Source organism: Ambystoma mexicanum, chromosome 7q, assembly GCF_040938575.1.
Source record: "Ambystoma mexicanum isolate Mex_15411 chromosome 7q, UKY_AmexF1_1, whole genome shotgun sequence".
NCBI lineage: Eukaryota > Metazoa > Chordata > Amphibia > Caudata > Ambystomatidae > Ambystoma > Ambystoma mexicanum.
This window is the reverse complement of record NC_090941.1, coordinates 797,168,017-797,190,240: the sequence shown is the minus strand read 5'-3', so window position 1 is coordinate 797,190,240 and position 22,224 is coordinate 797,168,017. Positions and strand designations below refer to the sequence as shown.

General features: G+C 44.8%; 1 protein-coding gene across 1 annotated transcript in view; it reads right to left on the bottom strand.

Moving 5' to 3' along the window:
* The window catches only part of LOC138527772 (collagenase 3-like), a 62,006-nt gene that overhangs the window by 7,176 nt on the left and 32,606 nt on the right, over nucleotides 1-22,224 (bottom strand). The window contains exons 6-8 of the mRNA XM_069639053.1: nucleotides 21,297-21,522; nucleotides 20,072-20,202; nucleotides 19,772-19,931 (exon numbers count right to left, since the gene is read on the bottom strand). Of these exons, the coding sequence (XP_069495154.1) occupies nucleotides 19,772-19,931; nucleotides 20,072-20,202; nucleotides 21,297-21,522 (517 nt within the window). The remainder of the gene's footprint in view (nucleotides 1-19,771; nucleotides 19,932-20,071; nucleotides 20,203-21,296; nucleotides 21,523-22,224) is intronic.

Here is a 22,224-nt window from a genome sequence, read left to right as displayed (position 1 = left end):
TGGGACTCTCACCCAAATTGTATAGTGTTAAGGGTGCATTGCACTTTCTGGCCGCTACATGGGTCTTCAACTCGTTAAATAACTCCTCAATGGGTATTTTCTTCCTTGGATAGAATGTGTTTCAGTTTCATGGAAGTTCCAGAGCAAAGGAGGCAGAGGGCCTGGCTTACACAGTGTTTTTCAATGGACTGCGCCATTGTAAAATGCTTTCGGAAATCAGGGTCAGAGATAGTAATATTCATATTTACATAATTTGCACATTTGTCCATCATTGTAAACAAAACTGCATTGTCTGAATATTCTTAAACAGTTGTCTGAAAATGTTATGTATTGATTTTTTAAAGGAAAAGGTTTTTTATGTTAATGTATTTTTAGATATGAGATTAATTCGTCTATATTGGAATGTGCTTTTTATACTGTTTTTATGCTGTTGATGGTGATGTGATGAAATATATGTAAAGCCAATGTGGCTAAATGCAGATTAATAATAAAATTAAAAATTCAAAAAAAGAACTGCATTTTAAATGCAAATGTATTCTGAGGTTTATGTGGACAGGTAGATATATTTATATAACACTTTATTCAACTTAATCCTTGTTGGCAGCACAAATGGAACCCAGGAGCCAACACTATCCAAAGTCACTCATATCAAATGTCATACAATTGACATGCCAGACCATGATGGATTATTCTTTAATATAAAATTCATCATTTTAAATATTGAACGGTTTTAATAATAATCTAAACAAACTAAGCACGTAAGCATTCTAGGAAACTTTTTTCTTTTTGTTTTCAAAATCCTTGCCAATGAATGTGCAATTTTTTATTATTTTGCATGCATCAATCTGAATTCTCTCTTGCTATTTGATAGGGATAAATCTAATGCATGGCACAGAGGCTCCTGTTATACACTCTTTTTCTTGTATATTTTTAAAGCTACAAGAAAGTACAGAAAAACTACGGCTGTCAAAATTCATAGCCCATGCCCCTCCCCCATCCTCTTCCAATCACTGCCCAGCTTGCTCCATAAGGACGTCTGAAACTAACTCTGTTGTCTTGCTTCTCATCATGAGAATACCTTCTTGATTACTATATTTAAAATATTGTAACTTTACTTGGTTTTTGGAGAGAGGCGTTAGAGGGTAAGGATGTAGCCTTTAGGGTTAACCAGGGTGATGCGTTTGGTGTATATTAAGCAGTGTTCTTTCCCATACTTACTCCTGATGGCCTGTTTTCCCCATCAACAGCGCTCACGGGAGAGAGGCATGTGCGGAGAGCACTCACCACAGTCCCACAGTATGGCATGCTGTTTTTCCTTTCCAATCCCCCTGCTTGTTTTCCCGTTCTCCTTCCTTGTTTCTTTCCCTGGGGGCCTGGGTAGAGCCGATCCCAATGTTGGTTTAGAGTAATGGACCTCGCCATTAGGCAGGCACAACAATGGGCATAAAAAGATGACTAAGCTCCTCTTTGCTTTGAACCCAGAGAGTCCCTGGTTACGGGGGGCCTCCATTGTTTTACTCTTGATGTCTGCTGGAAAAGATGAAAAGATGGTCAAGTGGCCCTCATGGATTTTGGTGAGTCTATAGCCACTGCTCCGAAGCAGAGTATGGTAGTAAATATGGATGAGGACTTGTAAAGATGACATGGCGATGTGGGAATTCCTGCAGTAGCTCCATGCCCAGTATAGCCAATCATTAGATATGGCAAGGGTTTCTCAATCCAGAATTCCCAGGACTTTGACATTTTTGGGAGTGTCTTTGGCTGGTGACCTCAGTTCATCATGTGGACCTCCAACTAATATTTAACCCCAGACTAGTGTTCCCAATGAACGGCTGCTCCCAATGGGTAGCATCGGAGGTTCTATTGGGGGATGGTTCACTTAATGCAATCTGTACATTCGCGTCTACTTTCATCACTATGGGCAGCGGTCAGATGTTCATAAAGATGTTGTTTCAGCCAATGGTTTCTACTTGGGCCAGCTGTCTCATCTGCTCTCCTTTTGGTAAGCGCGTGTCACAGCTCTCTCCTTCAACCCAGCCCAGCAATTTCTTTCCTCTGAGACCCTGTCTGGCTTCACCAACTGCCACCTGTGTCACTCTGAGCCCTCACTGAGCTTGTGCTCCATTTTTCACCATGACATTGCAGCCCCTGGGCCCAAGACTGTCCTATATCCTCTGTTTTACTCCCCTGTATGATTTTACTTTACTTTAAGTTATTTATATAGCGTTACGGCACAGACAAAACATAGACCATAATAACCAATCCAGACAGCAGTGATAATCTAAAAACATCAGTCAGCTCAGCTCGATACAACGGTTCAAGAAAACAGCCAAGTTTTCAATTCTTTCTTAAAGAGAGCTAGTGAGACCTGGCCTTGCAACGTCAACAGCAACAGGTTCCAGGCCTTAGGGGCAGTTGAATAGAAAGCACCATTCTCGACTTTCTTAATTCTACATCTGGGAAGAAACAAGTAATTCTGATTACAGGGTCCTGCTATTAACCTTCTCAATAATAAGGTATTGCATTTAAAGGTGATAACTAGGAGTCTAAATGTGGGTCCTATTTTCACTATTGCCCCTCATACGTACACTGCCAACATTAATCCCTCTATGACTCACCAGGAGATCATCGTGCCCCTCTGGTGCACACTATGCTTGCCTTCTGAGCTCTTTCCTCCCATCATTCATTTGACACCTGGATCCTTGACCTTCGTGGTCTACATGGTCACCTACAATGCATCTGCTTCAGCACTGATTGGGATGCTCTCATTCCGCTGCTTCTGCTTGGTTCTCTAAATGCCCTCATCCTTGTGTATGGTTGATTGTTATTTTTTGGCTCCCTTTATAATCACTGAACTGCTTGCTTTTTAGTGTCTGTTTTCAAACTCAAATCTATGCGTTTCTAAATCTGTTGCCTCACTGAACTGTGTAATGACGAGTCCAGATCCGGTAAGTGGAATTACAGGCTTTAATGAGCGGGCCCACCCGGAGCGCAGCAAAACACTGCAGCTCGGCTCATCTCCAGCAACCGTCGCTGCTATCTCACATTCAGAGAGGCTCATGAGACACCAGCAGCAACCCATTGAAATCATTACACATCTCCCCCCTTAAAAGTAAAAAGAAAAACAACTCAAAGAGAAAATAAACAGACATATGATATAACAACTTAGCAGAACATTAGAAACAATGCAAACAATCCAGATAATGCAAACTAAAACTCAGTGTACATAATCACGCAACCACCCCGGTTTGCGCGCAACCCTCCTATGAGCACCTCCACCATCCCTACCTGAAGACTCAGCTAACTTGCCTTCTCGTTCAGACTCCCTCTCAACCTGTACATCATCCAGACCCACAACACCATCACCTCCTCCACACTCCAAATCCTCAACCTTAGCCATTCTACCTTTAGACCACACCTCTCCACCCTCCAGAATGACCACTCCTTCCCACACAACAGCAATCTTTGTAGGACTAATAAACTTGCTCTCAACACATTTGTGAGTAAACCTCGGATTTCTAATGAACACTGACTCTCCCACTTTCCAATCTCAAACTTTAAAACACTCCCTCTGTCAAACTGCTCTTTGTTCGTCCTTTGACCTTGCCTGATGAATTTCAGGATGGCCCCCCTGTCCATTACAACAAACCCAGCCAAACCCAGCCATCCTGGGCAGAGACTGTTCCCCGGTTCCCTACCTTTAAGTGACACAAAAGGGGAAACTCTAGTGACAGAATGTGGCGTAGTCAAATAGCACGGCTGTCCTGTGCGTATAGACAACTGTATCCCTCCTTTTATGTACCTATTAGCCCCGTCCACAAGCCCATTGGCCCTTGAATGATACAAGGCTGTTTGTGTCTGAACAATGCCATAACTTTCCAAAAATGTCCTCATGAAAACAGAAACAAACCGGATGCCATTATCAGACACTATTTCAGATGAACATCCCTCCTTAAGGAAAATCCGTTCCAAAAACACTACCAAATCCTTAGCTGTCACCTCTCTAATCGCTTCCCACTCAACCCACTTGGAGTGAATATCTACCAGAACAAAAATATACTTAAAACCATCACCAAGGCCTGGTACGGGTCCAAACATGTCTACTGCTAATTTTTACCACGGTTGAGCAGGAACAGTATTTGGAATCAATGGAGTATTGCGCACCACCTTATTTTTGTCACTCATCTGGCACGACATACAATCCTTAACAAACCTCTCCGCCATCCTATCCATCCCTAGCCACCAGTAACTTTGTCTCAACTTCCTCTTCGTTGCCCCTTCACCAGGATGACCCTGATGCGCTAACTCCATGAGGGCAACTCTAACTCCCTCTGGAGGTACAATGCACTACCTCTTCTCAATCTGCCCCCAATGATACTCACCTTTTATCTGACCTCCCACCAATCCTCAAACCTTTTTTCCAGAACATCCTTAATAAGCCAGCAATTCACAGTCCATTGCTTTATGGACAATAAATCTTTGTCCATGAGTTACCCTTGTTCCCATTCTTCACGCCCCACACAAACCAACGCCAACTCAGCCAGCACACTCTCATTTTCTTCCACCCTCACCTCTTTCCCCCTCTCTACAGGCATCCTAGAGAGGCAATCTGCCACAACATTTTTCTTCTCTTGCAGACAACTCAGATCAAAATCATAGGCCCGAATACCCAAACACCATCTGCCTATTCTGGGAGAACCTAATGCCCACCTACCACTGTCAAAGAGTTGTACCAAAAGTTTATGATCATCCTTACAATGAATCTCCGGCAACATAAAAAATACTTGAAATGGTTAATGGCTCAGAACATTCACGCTCAAAGACAGAGTAATTCTCTTCAGCCCCTTTCAACATCCTGGAAGCAAAAGCTATAACTCTCTCATTATTGTTGTTGTCATATTGCACAAGGGTAGCACCTAGGCCAAGAATGCTGGCATCTACCTCCAATACACTTCAATCACCTGAATCAAATTTCCCAATTGAGGGTGCCTGAGCTATCCCCTCCTTAATCTTGCAAAAAGCCTCTTCACATCCAACAGACCACTCAAACTTCACGCCCTTCCTCAATAACACTCTCAGAGGTGTGAATATTACTGTGAAATCTCTTACAAATGTATGATAATACTACACCAAACCAAGAAAAGACCTCATCTGGTCCATATCCAAAGGCTGTGGCGCTTCCTTGACTGCATCCACCAAACTCGATTTTGGTCTCAACCCTTTGCTCGAAACCACATGACCCAGATATTCCACACTTTCCACTGCTATCCTACATTTGCTTCTTTTCACCGTCAAACCAGCCTCTCCTAGTCAACTCAGTACCACTTTCAATACTTCATCATGCTTCTTGCCATAATCAGCAAATATTAATATATCATCTTGGAAAATGACTATATTCGGCACACCCTCCATCACTGCCTCCATCACCCTTGCCGTTGCTGAAGCCAGTCCAAACAGCATTCTACAATATTTAAAGGTCCCCTCGGTGGTCACAAATGTAGTTAAGTGTTGACAGTCATCTGTAAGTGGCACTTAATGATAGGGTTGTGATAAATCAATTACTGAAAAAAACTTTGCGTTGTTCAATGTTGCCAATGTTTGACCAATAATGGGAAGCGGATATCGATCCACCAAGAGGCTCCTGTTCAAATCCCTCAAATCCACACAGAGCCTGATTTCCCCGCTTGACTTAGATGCAATCACCACAGGAGACAGCCATTCCGAACCTTCAACTCTTTCGATAATCCCCCTCTGAAGTAACAACTCGATCTCCGCCTTTACCTTGTCTCTGAGATGTTGGGGAACTGGCCTCACTTTGTGTACCTTGGGAACTTCTCCACTTTTAAGTTTGATCTCATGCTCAAACCCATTCAACCTTCCCAGGTCCTCTGAAAACATGTTGGGAAATTCTTTCTCCCACCTGTCTCTTCAGCAATGGTGATGGGGAATTCAGCACTGGCCTGAATATGTATTCTCAACTTCCTCTGCTCACTCTATCCTAGGAGTTACAATCCGTCTCTAGTCACGAAAACATCTGCTTCACAGCTCCTCCCTTTATACTTAATAGTAGCAGAGTACTTTCCCAGGACTTCAATCTTAACATTACCATATTTATGTGGCTCAATTACATGTTCCAACAATGGTTCAATATTTCCATGTATTGTATGCAGCTTTCAAAAGTTTGTTTTGACATGATTGTCCATGGCGAACAACTATCCACCTTCATAGTCATAACCCTTCCATTTACTAAGAACACATCCAAAGGCCGTTTCCCAGCGTTGGACATGTCTCCTACCTCCAACACATGTTTTACCTGAGCTTGTTGAGACACTATGTAACTTTCTTCTTGTTCAGGATACCTTGCACTAGCTTCCACATTCTCAACCAGAGCAGATTCTCAACAAACTCTGGCAAAGTGCCCCCTTTTCTTACACTTCAAGCAATTCACATTTCTAGCGGGACAAAACATGTTGATGGATATGCAACCATTGCTTCCACACTTTAAGCACTTCACTTCTTTGCCAGTAACCAGCTTCCTGCCAGTCTTGATTTCTGCAACTTCACTAACTTGCTTGTCAGCCTAATGCTATCCATGTACTTGGAGGTTTGCTCCATGCTTCTGGCCATTTCCACAGCTTGCTCCAAAGGGAGATCTTTAGAGAGGAACCTTTCTTGAATCCGAACACTGTTTGTACAGCGCACAAGTTGGTCATGCATGAGTGAATCAGCTAGAGGTCCAAAATCACATGTGTGACTCAATGTTCTCTGTGCGGCAATGAAGCTCTCAACTGACTCATGTAGATACTGAGTTCTTTGGAAAAACTTTTGTCTCTCAAATGTGCCATTTGTTTTGGCTCAAAATGACATTGCAACTTTTTCTCAGCTATACCGTACTGGTCTAGGTCTCCATGGCCCTCTTCCACAGGTTCTGGTAACCCATCGAAAACACTGCTGGTGCAAACTGTTCACTGCCTATGGCTACCAAATATGTGTCGAGCAGCTTTTTCCACCTGTCCCATCTGATAACTGGGGTGCCTGGTTCTGGTAGAACAGGTGGAGGTGGGGGCATGTTTGCTGCTGCCATGGTGAACGATGTTGTTTATGGCTGAATGTCCACTTCAGTGTTGCATAGACCGAAAAACCCTTTGGGGCGCTATTCGGACAGGTGCTGCCTCAAACTGTTGTTTTTACAGTATCCCACAATGTCTTCTGGCTGTACAGTCTCTGCACTAATGATGTCCCTGGGTTGTTGAGCGCTTCCCAGAGTCTTTCCAGAGACAATATTGCTTTGTCTAAGCATTATGGGATGCACCCCTTCACATCTGTGTTGTGCTCATTCAAGATTGCCAGCTGAATGTGAAATGATTCTCTCTTCACTCCATGCAATGTGCCTGTTGCTGTTCTGCTGCATCATTCAAATTCACTAGTACGTGCGCATTTGTATGTCCCCTGTGTTCTGCCTGTTATGTGTCTTCTGAGGCCGTGTTGGAGCGTTGGAGCGTTGCCTAGTAACACAGCTTTACGCTCAGGTTGGTTGCCCCACCCACTGGCTAGCGCGAGTGTACTGCAAGTCCAAATAATTACAGGATTAGCCCTGTTTACCGCTTCACTGCTCTTCGGGAGGCCCCCTGCCCCTCTCACCTGTGGTGGCTACCACAACGCCGTTGAGTAGGAATCCTGGGGAAGCGCACAATCGGGACGGGACACCGCCCACCATAAACACTGCCAGCTGCTACAGCGCCCCAACGGCAGGCCCACTCTGCTCGTCCTCATTGCCAAATTGTAATGATGAGTCCGGAGCCGGTAAGTGGAAGCGCAGCAAAACACCACCGCTCGGCTCATCTCCAGCAACTGTCACTGCTATTTCACAAGCCAGCATGGAACACATGCAGAGAGGCTTGTGAGACAGCAGCAGCAACACATTGAAATCATTACAAACTGCTTGCATTTTAGAGTCTGTTTTGAAACTCTAATCTAGTCGGTTTTCTAAATTCTGTTGCCTCACTGAATCTGCTTGCATTTTAATGTCTGTTTTGAAACTCAAATCTAGGTGTTTCTAAAATCTGTTGCTTCACTGAGCAGCTTGCATTTTAGTGTCTGTTTTGAAACCCAAATCTAGGTGCCTCCAAAACATGTTGCCCACACTCTAGGGCTGTTTCTTTCCCTGCTCTTTCTTGAAAATCCTTATTTGTGTATGAAAAATATGTAGCCCTGCTTTGCCATTCCCCATGTATGTGGGAACTTTCAAATCTGGTACTTGCAACTCTGTTGGCCTTACTGAATATTGTTTAAAGTACCTGCTCCTGTGTGGCTGCTATGCCGCCTGGTGAATTCTGTTTTGCACTGTGCAGTTTCTGTCCCTCTCCCTCCCCATGGCATCTTTTATCTTATCCCTGTCCCTATGGTGCTCTCCATCTCCCCTATCTATTCTAATTGCTTCTACATCACCTATCCTCCTTCTTTCTCAAAGCCTGGAAGGAAAATGATTACGAAGGCTTCCCTGGTCTCTCATCCTGGTCTGCCTATAGCTGACACCTATGTCAATGCTTCCTCCAGGCAGACTATCATTAACATTCTCTTTGTTGTTCCCTCTCCTGACCTATGGACTCCACATATAGTTTCTGTCCTCTCCCCTTTCTCTTCCTCATCCATTAATGGTGGTACCAGGTGGGAAGTGCTCTCGGCACAATTCTCATCATCTAGGCGCATCATCAATGTCTATCATGATGGTAACTATCATGGCCCAGGCCTCTTAGCCCAACCTCCTCCTTCTTGAACATCTCTTTTCAGTTTCCTCCCTTCTCCTGCTGCTCCACCATCTTCCATCCCCTTCCTCCTCAGAAAACCTTTAAAGCGGGCAACCAGCTTCACTTAGCTACCCTCAGTTCTCACTCTGCTGTCAAACACTCTTCTGACATCTGTCACCTCTTTGAAGACCTTGAAATTCTGGCTCTCACTGAGACGTGGTTCAAGACCAGCTCTGTCACTGCTTTTGACACTCTTCTGCCCTAGGGCTACAAGATCCTCTCCCAGCCCAGGCTCTCCCAGTCTGGAGGTGGAGTGGCACTGATTTTCCATCCACCATCATTCCCACTCAATCCTACTCCTCCTTTGAATGCCTCATCTGCAGGCTGTGTGTCTCTCCTACCTCCCCCCTCACCCCCTCACTGTCACCACTACCTATAGGCCCACCAGACTTACCCCCCTTTTCCTCCTGCAATGGGTGTACCTCTCCTCCCCTCTCCTGACCTCCTCTCCCAAACTTCTCTTCCTTGGGGACTTTAACATCCATCTTGACTCTCCGGATGTGGCCAATGTACTCTTCTGTGACCTATGTGACCCTCTTTCCCTCACGATTTTTCCCTCCTGTCTGACCCACTCTGATGGACACACCTTGCATGTGCTCATCTCAGCAGACATCCCTCTCTCCAAACCTCTAACTACTCCTCTCTTCTGGTCTGACCACTCTCTCCTCTCCTCTGTGAAGCCTCTGCCCACACTACCAGTCTCCTTCTCCATAATTTGACTGATGAAGCGTGTGTCAATCGCTGCATTTGCCGCCACTTTCACCCCTCCTCGCACTCGTGCTATCAACTTTCAAACTGACTCAGTGCTCACCCACCTCCATCTCTCCATCTCTAACACTCTGCACATTGTTGCCTCGGTATGACTCCAACTTGGCTGCTCTGAAATGCAAGTACAGAGTTGCTGAGCGGAAGTGGCAGGCCTAAAGTGCACCCTCTGACAAACTGGCTTGCTACCTGCTCCAAAGGCAATACCGACTCTCCATCCACTCTAAAAAGAGGGTTCATGTCCAAGCCTGCATCATCGGGGCCACCGATAACACAGCTGAACTTTTTAAAATCTGAAAGAACTTGCCAATTCTATTGCAATCTCTGACTCTCCTGTGCCCTCCCAGAACCTATGCACTACAATGGCCTGCCACTTCTGCACCAAAACTCAGAACATCCTATCCTAACTTTCCTCTACTCCCCTCCCCACGACCCCTCCTCTCTTGGTGCCCCTCTGGCTCCTGCCCCATACTCTCCTTCTCTCCCATAGCACCAGACAAGGTATCTAGAGTGGTCTGCTCTATGAAAGATTCCTCCACACAGGTGCTCCCCTGTTCTTCCAGAACTGTCAAGGACAACATTTCCTCTCATGCCCCTGCCTTGGCTGACTTCTGTAACCATTCCTTACATGAGGCCTCCGGCCCTGCGCTCTCCCTTGCACTGCCCTCTGGTTATTCCATCACCAGACAAGATCGCCTTTCTAAAGGGGGAGGTGTAGCAATCATTGCCAAAGACTGCCTCTCGATTAGAAAGATAGAGAAATCCTTGCACAATAACAGCGACTACCTCCAAGTCAACTCAACCTCTCTCCCCATTGTAACATTGCTGTTCACACTGTCTATCGCCCTCCAGGCCGAACAGGAGACTTTCAAGCCTCTCTCATCCACCTCCTCTCTGACAACCTTAAAAAACACTCGAAAGCCATTCTCCTTGGGGACGTCAACCTAGGCCTCCTGGACAGCAGGGACTCAGCAGCCAAATCCCTTGATTCAGCCCTCAAGGCACTAGGATAGAAAAACACCATATTTAGCCCAACCCACACCCAGGGCAGAACTCTCGACTGGATCGCACAGCATAACTGCCTACTCATCATCACTGGAAACACTCCCACCCCATGGTCTGACCACCATATCATCACCTTTAGCATCCTTACCATCAGCCCCTCCACTCCCTCACTCCAACACCTGCCTCCCTGCCTCGCAAGAAGCTCCCGGCATCTCACTAAGGAAAGGCTACTGCCCTTCCTCCAAGGCCCAACCTTCAGACCACCTTTCTCCGCAGACCCAGAAACACTTGCAACAGCCTATGATGTTGCCATCAAACCAGCTATCAACTCCATTGCCTCACTTAAACCCTGCAAATCCAAACCCACCACCCACTCCAACTCCTGGTTCACCCTGGACCTTCTCATACTCCGCAATGAAAAAAAGGCTGCACTTACACAGTGGCAAAAGTCCCACTCTGACAAAGATAAGTTGATCTTCAAAGCCCGCTCTACCAAATACAAAAAGGCAATCACCCTAGCAAAGGCCACATCTTTTGAATCCAGAATCTCGGAAGCTCAATCTAGCACAAAAGAAATCTTCGCCATCTTCAGGGAGCTAGAGACTCCCACTACCGCCCCCCAGAATTTCACCAAAGACAAAGCCTGGTGCGATGAAATACAAACGAACATGCAAACCAAATTGAGCCTTCTCCAAAACAAAATACTAGCCACTAAACAAGCCCTGCCTAATATGCACATCCCTGTACCACTACCAGCATCTGACCCCCCCAACTTTTCTCCTTCAAATCCATATAAGAAAAAGACATCATCAACATAATGAGGAATATCAAACTCTCTAACTGTAAAGGTGATGCATGCCCAGGCAACCATCATCAAGGACTGTACTGGAGCACTAGCTCTTTTCCTGACAGCCTTTGTCAATTCCTCCTTTGCCACAGGGAAAGTCCCCGCCTCCCTGAAGGAAGCCTGGGTCCGCCCTCTCTTAAAAAAAACAACTCTCGACCGCACATCCTCTTACAACTATAGATCCATCATCACTGTCTCATTCCTCCTCAAAATCCTGGACAAAGCTGCCTATCTGCAGGTTCAGCACTTCATTGAAGAGAACAAACTACAGGGACTCCGTCAATCTGGTTTCTGCTCTAGACACGGGACTGAATCCGCCCTACTTGACCTGAAAAACCAGATGGACGATGCCAGAGACATGGGCAAACCAGCACTTCTCTTACTTCTTGACCTATCCGCGGCTTTCGATCTTGTAAATCACGACGTCCTATGCCACCGCCTCTCCTCCACTGCCAAGTTCTCTCCTGATGTCAACTACGCTGACGATACCCAGATGCTCCTCACCCTCACTGGTAACTACGACTCTGACTCCTTGACCCTTAACAACCTCTACAACACCATCCAAGTATGGATGGCAGACAATGGACTATGCCTCAATTCCGACAAGACCGAACTCCTCCTGGTAGGTTCCCTCCACACGCTAAAATATCGAGACATCCAATTCAGTCACTTCACCAGCGACACCATCAAAATACCTGTCTCAGACTCAGTCAAAACTCTTGGAGTGTATTTGGATTCTAACCTATCCATGGAAAGACAAGTCAACTCAATAGCCTCCTCGCCTGCTTATCATGCTAAACTAATCAACGCAGTCAGGCCCTTTTTCTCCAAAGAGAACTGCACAAACATAGCCAAAGCCATCACTGGCTAGACTACTGCAACATACTCTTTCTAGGAACTTCCAATAAAATCCAGGAGAGGCTACAAGTCATACAGAATAGTGCTCTCCGTGCAGCCCAAGGCATTGCTGAAAGAGAACACATCTCGGAGGTCAGAAAACTAGCCCACTGGCTCCCAATGAAGGAAAGAATCGTCATCAAAGCTCTTACACTGACCCACAAGTGCATTCACCTCACTGCTCCTGTTTACCTCTCACAAAGGATCCACCCCATCTCCTCTACAAGGCCAACCAGATCACCCTATACCAACATGCTCTATGTGCCACTATTAAAAAGAGCCAGAGCGGGTGGTTTCAGCTTCCCATATCATGCACCCACACACTGGAATGCCCTACCTCCCACAATCCGAGGTGAGGCCTCCCTCATCGCTTTCCGTAAAGCGTATCAGCATGAATACTATACATTTGACCCATTCATAAACTGTAATGTAATGGCCAATTGCATAAACTGTAATGATAGAATTATGTCTGTAGTATTTATAATGTATCAACGACTGATACCATTCCTGTACCTCTGTAACTAAGCTCTTATAAGTAACAGCGCCTCAATGCCCCTGGGCTGTCTGCGCGCTATATAAATAAACAAATACATAAATAAATAAATAAAAAATCCTTTTCCACTGGCTCTTTCCCACAACCCTTCCAGCACTCTTTTGTGCTCCCTCTCCTAAAAAAGCGGTCTGCTGACACTTCCTGCTCTGCTAACTATCACCCTATCTCTATCACCCCTTTCTTAGGCAAACTCCCGGAGAAGATGGTCATCCCCCAACTGACCCACTACACCAAATTGGCTGGCTGCCTCCAGGACCACCAGTCTGGCTTCAGAGCATCCAGATGCATGGCAACTGCTCTCCTGGACACCCATGAAGACCTGCTCTCGAATCTGGATTCCGACTCTTCTTATGTTCTGATCCTTCTCGATCTTTCCTCTGTCTTTGACACTGTCAATCATGCCATCCTCATAAATTGTCTCTGTGATTCCCTGTGCATCATGGACCGGGCACTGGCCTGGCTGACCTCCTTCCTTTCTAACCAACCCTCCCAATTGCAACTGGGCCGTTTCCTCTCCTCCACCTCACTCTCTACCTGCGGATTCCCTCAAGACTCTATCCTATCGCCGTGGCTCTTCAATATATACCCTGCCCCTTTGGCCCTCTTGATCTTCACCTTCTCTCCTCACATCCAGTGTTATGCTGATGACACACAGCTCTCCTTTAAGCTTCCATCCTCTACCTCCTCTTCTTCCTCTCTCATACCTCATTGCCTGACTGATTTTCAGGCATGGTGCTCATCTAATGATCTTTGCCTTAAGGGCAGTAAGACAGAGATCCTTCTCATTGGGTCACCCGCCCCCTGTTTTCCTCCCACTCTCTGGCCACCCTTCTTTGGTCCCCTCCCCTCGCCCTCTTGACCTTGGGGTCATCTTCGACTCCTCTCTCTCCTTCTCTCCTCACATCACTTACCTGGCCACGAAGTCCAACTTTCAGCTCCACCTCCTCAACAGCATTCTCCCTTTCCTCACCTTTCCCCAGAAGCTAAATTTCTTCAGAGCCCTGGTTCTATCTAGGCTGGACTACTGCAACAGCCTCTTACTCAATCTGCCTCTTTCCTCCCTTTGCCCTCTTCAACTAATCCAGAATAGGACTGCAAGACTTATCCTTGGCCTCAGCACAGGGACCACATCTCTCCGGTCCTAAAGTCACTCCTTTGTCTCCGATTGACTGTAAATTCAAGATCCTTTGCATCATACACAGTGCTGTCTGGTGCCTGAGACCTCGCTCCATCCAGCTTTCTCTCCCTAAATACCTCTGTGCTAGAGTTCTTAGGTCCTCTAGCTCCAATTCTCTGCAGATCAGACATTTCGCCAAGCAGAGAGTGGAGGTAGATCTCTTTATTCGACAGGAGCCTCCCCCTGGAATGCCTCCCTGCCATCCTCAGAATTGAGCCAGATCTCATTTCTCAAGTTCTGGAAAGTTTTCAAGACTTTCATTTCCTCCTCCTCCTTCCCTCTCCCCCTCCTGTGCTAATGTCCCCCTGCTGCTGTGACTGGTGCCTGGCACTTTATGAGTTGTACTGGGGCCAGGCCCTCCTTAACCAGTCTACCCCAGCACCCCTAACCAGCACTTGCCCTCGGACACCCTTCCAAACTAGTCTAGATCTGGTCCACCCCGTCCATCGCACTAGCATTCCCTTTCTCCTAGTTTCCCTTGGCACTTGCCCAGCCCCTTGGGCCCCTGACTCCTGCACTCCCCCTCTCGGTTTCTCCCAACCCTTCCGCTCTGACCTCACCCTCCCCTTTCACTATTTGGTCACTGCACTTGCGCAGTCAGAATGTAACAAGGCCTAGGAGGAAAGTTTTTGCAATTTGTTTTCTCTGTCACCCCCACCTTTCTGTCTTGTGGCAACTGGAAACACTTGTGTGTAGGTGCCATACATACAAATGTCCAATAATAAAAAAAAAATAAAAAAAATAAAATATATATATATATATATGGTCGGGGGATACCATATAGAATGTCTTCAGTAACCCAGACAGTGTGTTCCTTCCCTCCTCATATTTGGTGGCAAAAAAGGGCAGTTCACCAAGAAAATGGTCAACTATTAAACAAGAGGGCAAGGGATGCTTTGGTCCTAAACCTTGACAATTACATTAGTAATCGTTCTGGTCTAGAAAAAGGATCAGTTATTTCGACGCGTGTTAAATCTCTGGTCCCTCGATCAATTTGTCCTTTATCATCATTTCAAGATTGGGAAATCGTGTTGTTGAGGGAGCCATTGAGGCAGGTGACAGGTTATCTTGCTTGGACTGTAAGGACGCAAACCTTCAGAATAAAGAACGTTTCTTTGCTTCCCGTGGTGTCAGCAGCTATTTTTCTTGGACTCGCTGCCCTTTCCGTTGTCCTTAGGCACCCTATGTTTTTCTAAGTTAGCATGGCCTGTTGTAGATTACCTGAGGCTCAGTGGGGTCAGGCTTCTGATCTATTTGGCTGATAGTTTTATCATGACCCCATCTTCAGGACAAGTTCAGAAACATCTACAGCTGACTGTCACACCGCCGTCAGACTCTATTGTTTACGGTAGACTGTGTGTCCTGTTTACAGTAGACTGTGTGTCCGCATCAAGCGAGAGTTGCAGCGGTCCTTAAATGCCTCCTTCTTGTCCCGTCAGCAGATAGTCAGAATTGCGGGCCTATTATAGGCATTCATTCAGATGATGTTTCCAGCTGCTTCACTACAGAAATTTAAAAAAACAGAAGTTTCAAGTAGGCAGAACGTATTTCACCTGGGTGCCACCTTCTTCAGAGGCACGCAACGATTTGTGGTGCTGCTCCATCACACTTTGGATGCAGAGTCAGTCGGATATTTGTTACATCAACAAATTAGAGGGAACAAGATCCAAGGAGCTCTCTGACCTGGCAAAGAACTTTTGTGAATTTTGACTTCCCTATCAAAGGAAGGTGCAGGCTATCTTCATTCCTGGGGTGTCCAACGTGATTGCGGGTTGGTGCTTCAGGCATTGGCTGGATCCGGCCGACTGACAGTTGTTGCCAGAGGGGTACCGATGTCTGCATGGGCTATGCGGTCCATTGTGAACCCAGAGCCCTTGGCAATGGGCACCTTTCTACAGGCACGGGATGAGGGCGTCATCTATGCTTTTCCGCCATTTGTCCTGATCTCTAGGGTTATGCTACAGGTCCGGTGATGGGGCACCCCTGTGGTACTAATCCCCTTGCTGTGGCCTTCTCAAGCATAGTACCTGATGGTTGCTTCCTGACAAACTGAGGGGTCTCGACGGGGAGGCCCATCTTCTCATTCTGGAGGGATCCCTACTTCTGGCCACCAGGATGATTTTTGAGACCATTGGGCCCCACTCTGCATTTCTGGCCCAGCTGCAGCACGCATCACATGGTCATGGTCTCCAAGCATTCATCAATCCTATAATTCAGCATGGGCAGCCTGGGTGCACTGTTATCAGGGCATTGTGATCCCCATCGAGCGTCTACTAGATCAGGATAGGTAACAATCGCAGAACTTGCAGAATCCTCCTTTCACCGCACATGATTCTTCCTCACTCTGCGATTTCTACCTATCCTGATCTAGCAGAAGGTTTTTCAGCAGGGAGCATCCATTGGTTCCCAGATAATGAAATGGGATCATATGATAACACCACTGATGCCACGCTATTGCCCCCTTTGGGATGTCAATTTGGTTTTCAACTTTTTTGAAAGATGTCCGGATAGCAACCATTCATCACTGAAACAGCTCTCAGTAGAATTAGTTATACTCTTATAGTTATACCTTGTGTTTGGTTGCATTTTGGCAGGTGGCGGATGTTCAGGCCCTGGATCTGAAATGTTGAGTATTTACAACTTCTGGTGTTTCCATTTATTTGTATTGTCAAACGGACACTGTATCTGAGGTCATTGCTTGCCAGCATTTCAGAACAAGCCACAATCATGTGCTGTCCAATGTCTAAGTGCTATGAGAAAGCGTTGACTGATTTGAGAAAATCCTCTGTGGCCCCTTCTTCCTTTCTTTCCAGAAGCCCTTTTTTCCAGCCCCCCCCCGCCCCCGCCACCATTTGGCTACATTGGCCAAGAGGGTCAAGAGGGTCACGAGGGAGGCTAGTGTTAATACTGAGTTGTTTGGGTCCCACAGTGTCAGAGAGTTGCCGATTGTGCTAACACATCTACTTTGTACACCTTACTTTGAGAACGTATTGTGTATGCTTAAGCAGCTGTCATGGAACAGCTTTGGAATGTGCCTAATAGGGGCATGCGAGCCAAGCCTAAGAATATGAGAAGTCCTAGCATACAGTGGACCTCTATTATTGGCATGGATTCTATGAAGGGCATGGAGGGCAGTATGATCCCTCGCTAACCCTCCATGTTGCTAATGGCTTGTGTTTCTCCTCCTCCTAGGCTCAGGGGATCCAGAAGGACAGGCATTTTTCTAAATACTAGGCAGTGGGTATCGATTTTGATCCACTCCGTCGTCATTCTGGGCTCATTCACAGGCGGTATACTTTGGTGGTGAGGATGTTCTTAGCAGAAAAAAGTAAGCCAAGTTGGCTTCGGTGGTCCTTAAGAAGCTAGCTGGATAATTATTGGAAAAGAAGGATGGAGGGGCATGGACTATGAATGTTGGGAGCAGTCGTTATTCTATATTTTGTTATTTTCTTGCTGCTTTAAAAATAAAACAGAAAGGAGAGTGCATAACACTCGCCTCCGTGCCATTAATAAACACGGCTGCCCTTTCTGTACTAGGACTAATCAGCATTTCTCTCTAAATAAATGGCTCACGAAAGAATGAAAGGTGCCGTCCACCATGCCAAGACTAGATGATGTAACCTCTAAACTGTACATATGTGTTCTGTTGTGGGCGCTGAACCCACAGTCCAGTCCTACTGGCATACCAATAAGGATTCCGAAAAGCTAAAGGGGAAATAAAATATTCATCAACGATGCCATGGAATTGGTGACCTATCTGAACTATATCAACCTGAGCGAGTTACTCTATCTGTCTATCCACATCCATCGATACACCCATCCTTCTCCCAATCTCTCTTTAAAAAAAAAAATCAAATGATTGTAAATTAGTGTTAGAAGTCTAAATATGTGGGTAATAAATAGGCAACCTTAGTTCCCCATATGCATTGTTTATGACATCACAGATGGCATAAAAATAACAGAAATTAAATTCCTGAATATATCTGCTCTGACATCACTAATAACATTGACAACAATGTGATCCCAGATTTTTCGATCATGACATCACAAAATGTCTCCTTAATGATGATGATGTAACAAAGGAGTTAAATGCCTAAATAGAATTGTATATGTAATGCAAACTTGATGTACCGACAGTCTATTAATGAAGAAGCGGTATTGTTTATATATCTCATTTTTTAAAATGTTATTTTCTTACTTTAAAGTTGAAGGTTATTAATGATTGCTTGATTGGAATTAAAATTGGGCCTGAAACTCTTACACAAACAAAACCTATCAACGTTTTCATATGATAATGTGCCCACTAAACCTTCCTTGCTACACGAGGTTGCAACAATGTTTTATAGAGAATGCACAATTGAGGACAGGGTAAATTATCTGTTGTGTGATTATTATTAACCTCGCGTTACTGTTTATGGGAATGGCTGGTGTTTCTGTCACTGTCAGTGGTGGTCTTTGCTTGGACGAAGGGCGTGTTTCTACTGTCTGATAAATGGCGGCTGCCCATGGCCAGGAGTAGAGAAATATAACAGTCAAGGATGCACACGACATTGGCACACATAATGCATGACACAATGGGATACGCAGGGGTTACAAGGATCGAGGCATGATTACAGGGAGCATTTAAAGCAAAAGTGTCCTGTTTGAAACGCATGTGAGGCTGGAACAGAGAGACTGTGCTGGGTGGTGCACATGAAAGTGGTTGTGTTAAATTACATTGTGGGGTTATTTTCTGCCAAGTGTTAAAGGTATCGCGTTATGTTATCATTGTGAAAACCTCGATTTAAAACATATGGAGCAACAAATATCATTGTCTTTAAAATTTCGATTTGAAAACAAATAACATTGTATTGTAGTGATTAGCAACGAAATTAGGACTGGATAACATTCTAAAGTAAAGGTGTAGGTTGTGAGAGTTTGGGGGACGTTACGGGCCAGTAAAAGGGGTTTGAGCGGAGCCCCTCCATAAACGCAAAATAATATCAATGCAAAATATTAGACATATTTATTAATATGTATGGGGAAGTACAAACATTATATTGCCTGTGTTATGCTAGCAGGTTCCACTAGGTGGCATAGCAAGACAGAGAAACAATATGTGGTTTTAAACTGAGACGGAATATAAAATGCAACAGAATTGATAGGTTTGCTATGAAATCCGAGATTAGGGCGGACAGAAATAGTTTTTCTTTATTTTTCCAAACGACATTTAAGTTTCGTTCTGTTAAATCTGTGTTTTTCTAGCGTTATGAAGACCGTAACTGGTGTTAAACTGCATTGGCGACTGAGCGTAATTTACTATGGTGAAATGAAACAGTCACATTTTATACTTCTCGAGAGAGAGAGAGGCTGTTCCCTTCGCTTTTTTAATGTTTTTCTCGGTAGGTAGCGTTACCCCCGTCCCAGTGCAATTTATCTGTCCACTCGCTGAAGAAGTGAAACGGAGGAGTCCGTGCTGTCTGTGAGGTTAGCAGCAGAAGTGAGAAATATCCGTTTTTCGAAAATAATACTTTTGAGGAGTGGCCTATTTGGTAGAGAAGCACACAATGCCGTTATTATCTGAGAGCTATAGAGGGACATGCACCTCGCGTCTGAGGTACACTCTGATCATCTTGACTGTGGATCGGACACTTGCCTTCTGGAAAGAACCTCAATAGCCAGTTTTTGTGACTTTTCATCTACCATTGTGCAACGCACACACATTTCCATTTACAAAATACCTGTAATATGCATCTCCTACAAAGAAGAGCGTTGTTCTGTTATCCTCCAGATTAACTGCGGCGTCAATTTTGTTGACAGAGCTTGGAAATCCCAGTTTGGAAATATCTTTTGGGAAACCGCTAACCAGATTTCTTCCTTGGAAAGCCCAGTATTGTCGGCCTATAAAATACATAATGTAAAAATGTATACCATTAAATTATGTCTACACATTGCTTCTTGATACGTTACTATTCTAGTCTGTTTGCGACACAGTTAGACCTTGAAATATCAAACAAAATGTTATGATCTGTGGTGTTTACCTCTAAATAAAATCACCAACCCTCGAGCAGGAAAAGCATAGGCGGCATCGACCGGCGTTGGCATATTTGGCCAGAGAGTTTGTACAGATGTCACCGCAGCAGTTTTGAATGGTTGTTTTACCCATACAGACCTGGAAAAAAAAAATAAACGAAATACTGGAATAAATACATATTGAACAAAAACAAAAACATGTGCGTATCCCAATTGCATAATGTTTGTGATGTGTTCAAGAAAAGATTAATGCAAATCTATGGCCATGCACATGCCTTGTTTTTTTTCTGCAGGGAAGTCCATCATTTGCATGGCACATTATCTCATGCAAACGAGGCAACATGATCTTTTGCAATGTGCACCTTCAAAGTGAGTGGCACGCTTTGGAGCATTAGAGAGGCGGTTTTAAGGCCCTAATGGGGATTTGCGGGCAGAATGGCGCACAAATCCCGTTTTTTTGGTACAAATAATCGTGAATTAGGCCCTTAGGGAGACATGCTGGGACAATACAAAGAAAGCTGGGGATTACAGCTGCATAATTGTACTTCTGTATGGTTCCCATTAGTGGATGGCTACTATGGCTAAAACGTACTCTGTAGGTGGGAATAATACTACACCTGTGGACAAACTTGAGGCACTCTTGGCCCTGACAGGCGTTGCCTGTATGTGTTTTAGGTTTTATCCAAAATGCAAGTCTTAAGATTTTTGTGGTTCCCATTTTTGTGCATGTATGATTTGCGAGTCCCCGACAATATGTATGTTCCAGTCACCGTGTGGTGTCATCTCGTCTTCATGACAAACAATCTCTGTATTTGAGGCTTATGAATGATCATATTCCGCAGGTTGAATGAATCCACTGACAAATCACAATATTCAAGAACAGTCTTCACTCCTCACATTGGATGCATTCAATGATAGGCTTTACCTGCACATCCTCTGTAAGCAGGAACTATGAAGCAAACACAGATAGTACCTTTCATGCACTTTGATAGAGCAATGACGCCCATTGAAAAGCAAGTGCTACCAAATGTCACACAACGTAGACTGAGATCATTCCAACTTTATTGGTCATCTGTGCAAAGCAACTATGCGAAACATCTGCGAACAGTTACAACATATATACAGTACAGATCTGGCTGAGAATATTACCAGGGATGAATATCCATACACTAAAAAGACCCTTTCGATGTAGATTTCTAAAGGTAATTAGAAAGGTAACGGAAGTAACTTTACCCATCTTTAATGAAATGGATCTTATTTGCAATGACAACGGCTGCATCGATTCTCATGTCTGGAGTACAGGCTGCAGTTGACTTTGTTGTTTCCATCTGGACTCTTGGACTTGTAGTTGCTGGAGTTTTTGTCTGCGATGGTTGAGTTCCTTTTGTTGTGGTTTTTGACTGAGCTGTTGTAGTCATTGCCGTAGTGGTTCCTGCTGTTGTTACCCCTGTTGATGCCCCTTCAATTTAATAGCGAAACACTTTGTGAATTGTTAGATTGACGAAAAAAGTAAATACTCAGATGTTTGGCAAGCATATTACTGAAGAATATCCTTAATATTAGTCAGGGGGATGCCAATTGTTGAACAACTGGGCCAAATAAGAACAAGATGAAGCATTCAGTTCCTTGACCCAACGATTTAACTTTGATTAGTAGATGAAAGTATGGCAAAGAGTAAAGCTCGGACCGAAATATTTCAACTTGAGTGTAGAAAGATTGAAAGGTGGTTCTGTAAAGGTTGCATTTGTTCAGGTTCTTTTATAGTTAAATTAAGTGCTTGCCAACAAAGGGTACATTTATTTATTTTATTTATTCCCATTTGTTGAGCGCACAGCAGACCAAAGGCATCGTGGCGCTTGTTACAGTGTTGCTTATACTTAGTTACAAACAGTGCAGTCCGTAGGTGTTACATTGGACGAAATGATTCTTTTTTGTTACATACATACATTGAGGAGCAGGTAACTGGGAGAACAGGGTTAGTTGAATAGGGCAGTTTTGAGTTTTTTGCGGAAGGAGAAGAGATATGTTTCAGCTCTGAGGTCAGTGGGGAGGGAGTTCCAAAGCTTAGGTGCGAGGAAGGGGAAGCCTATACCTCCTGCTTTTGTCCTGTTGACGCGAGGTATCGTTAGTCGATTGGTGTATTGTGATCTGGTCGGTCTCG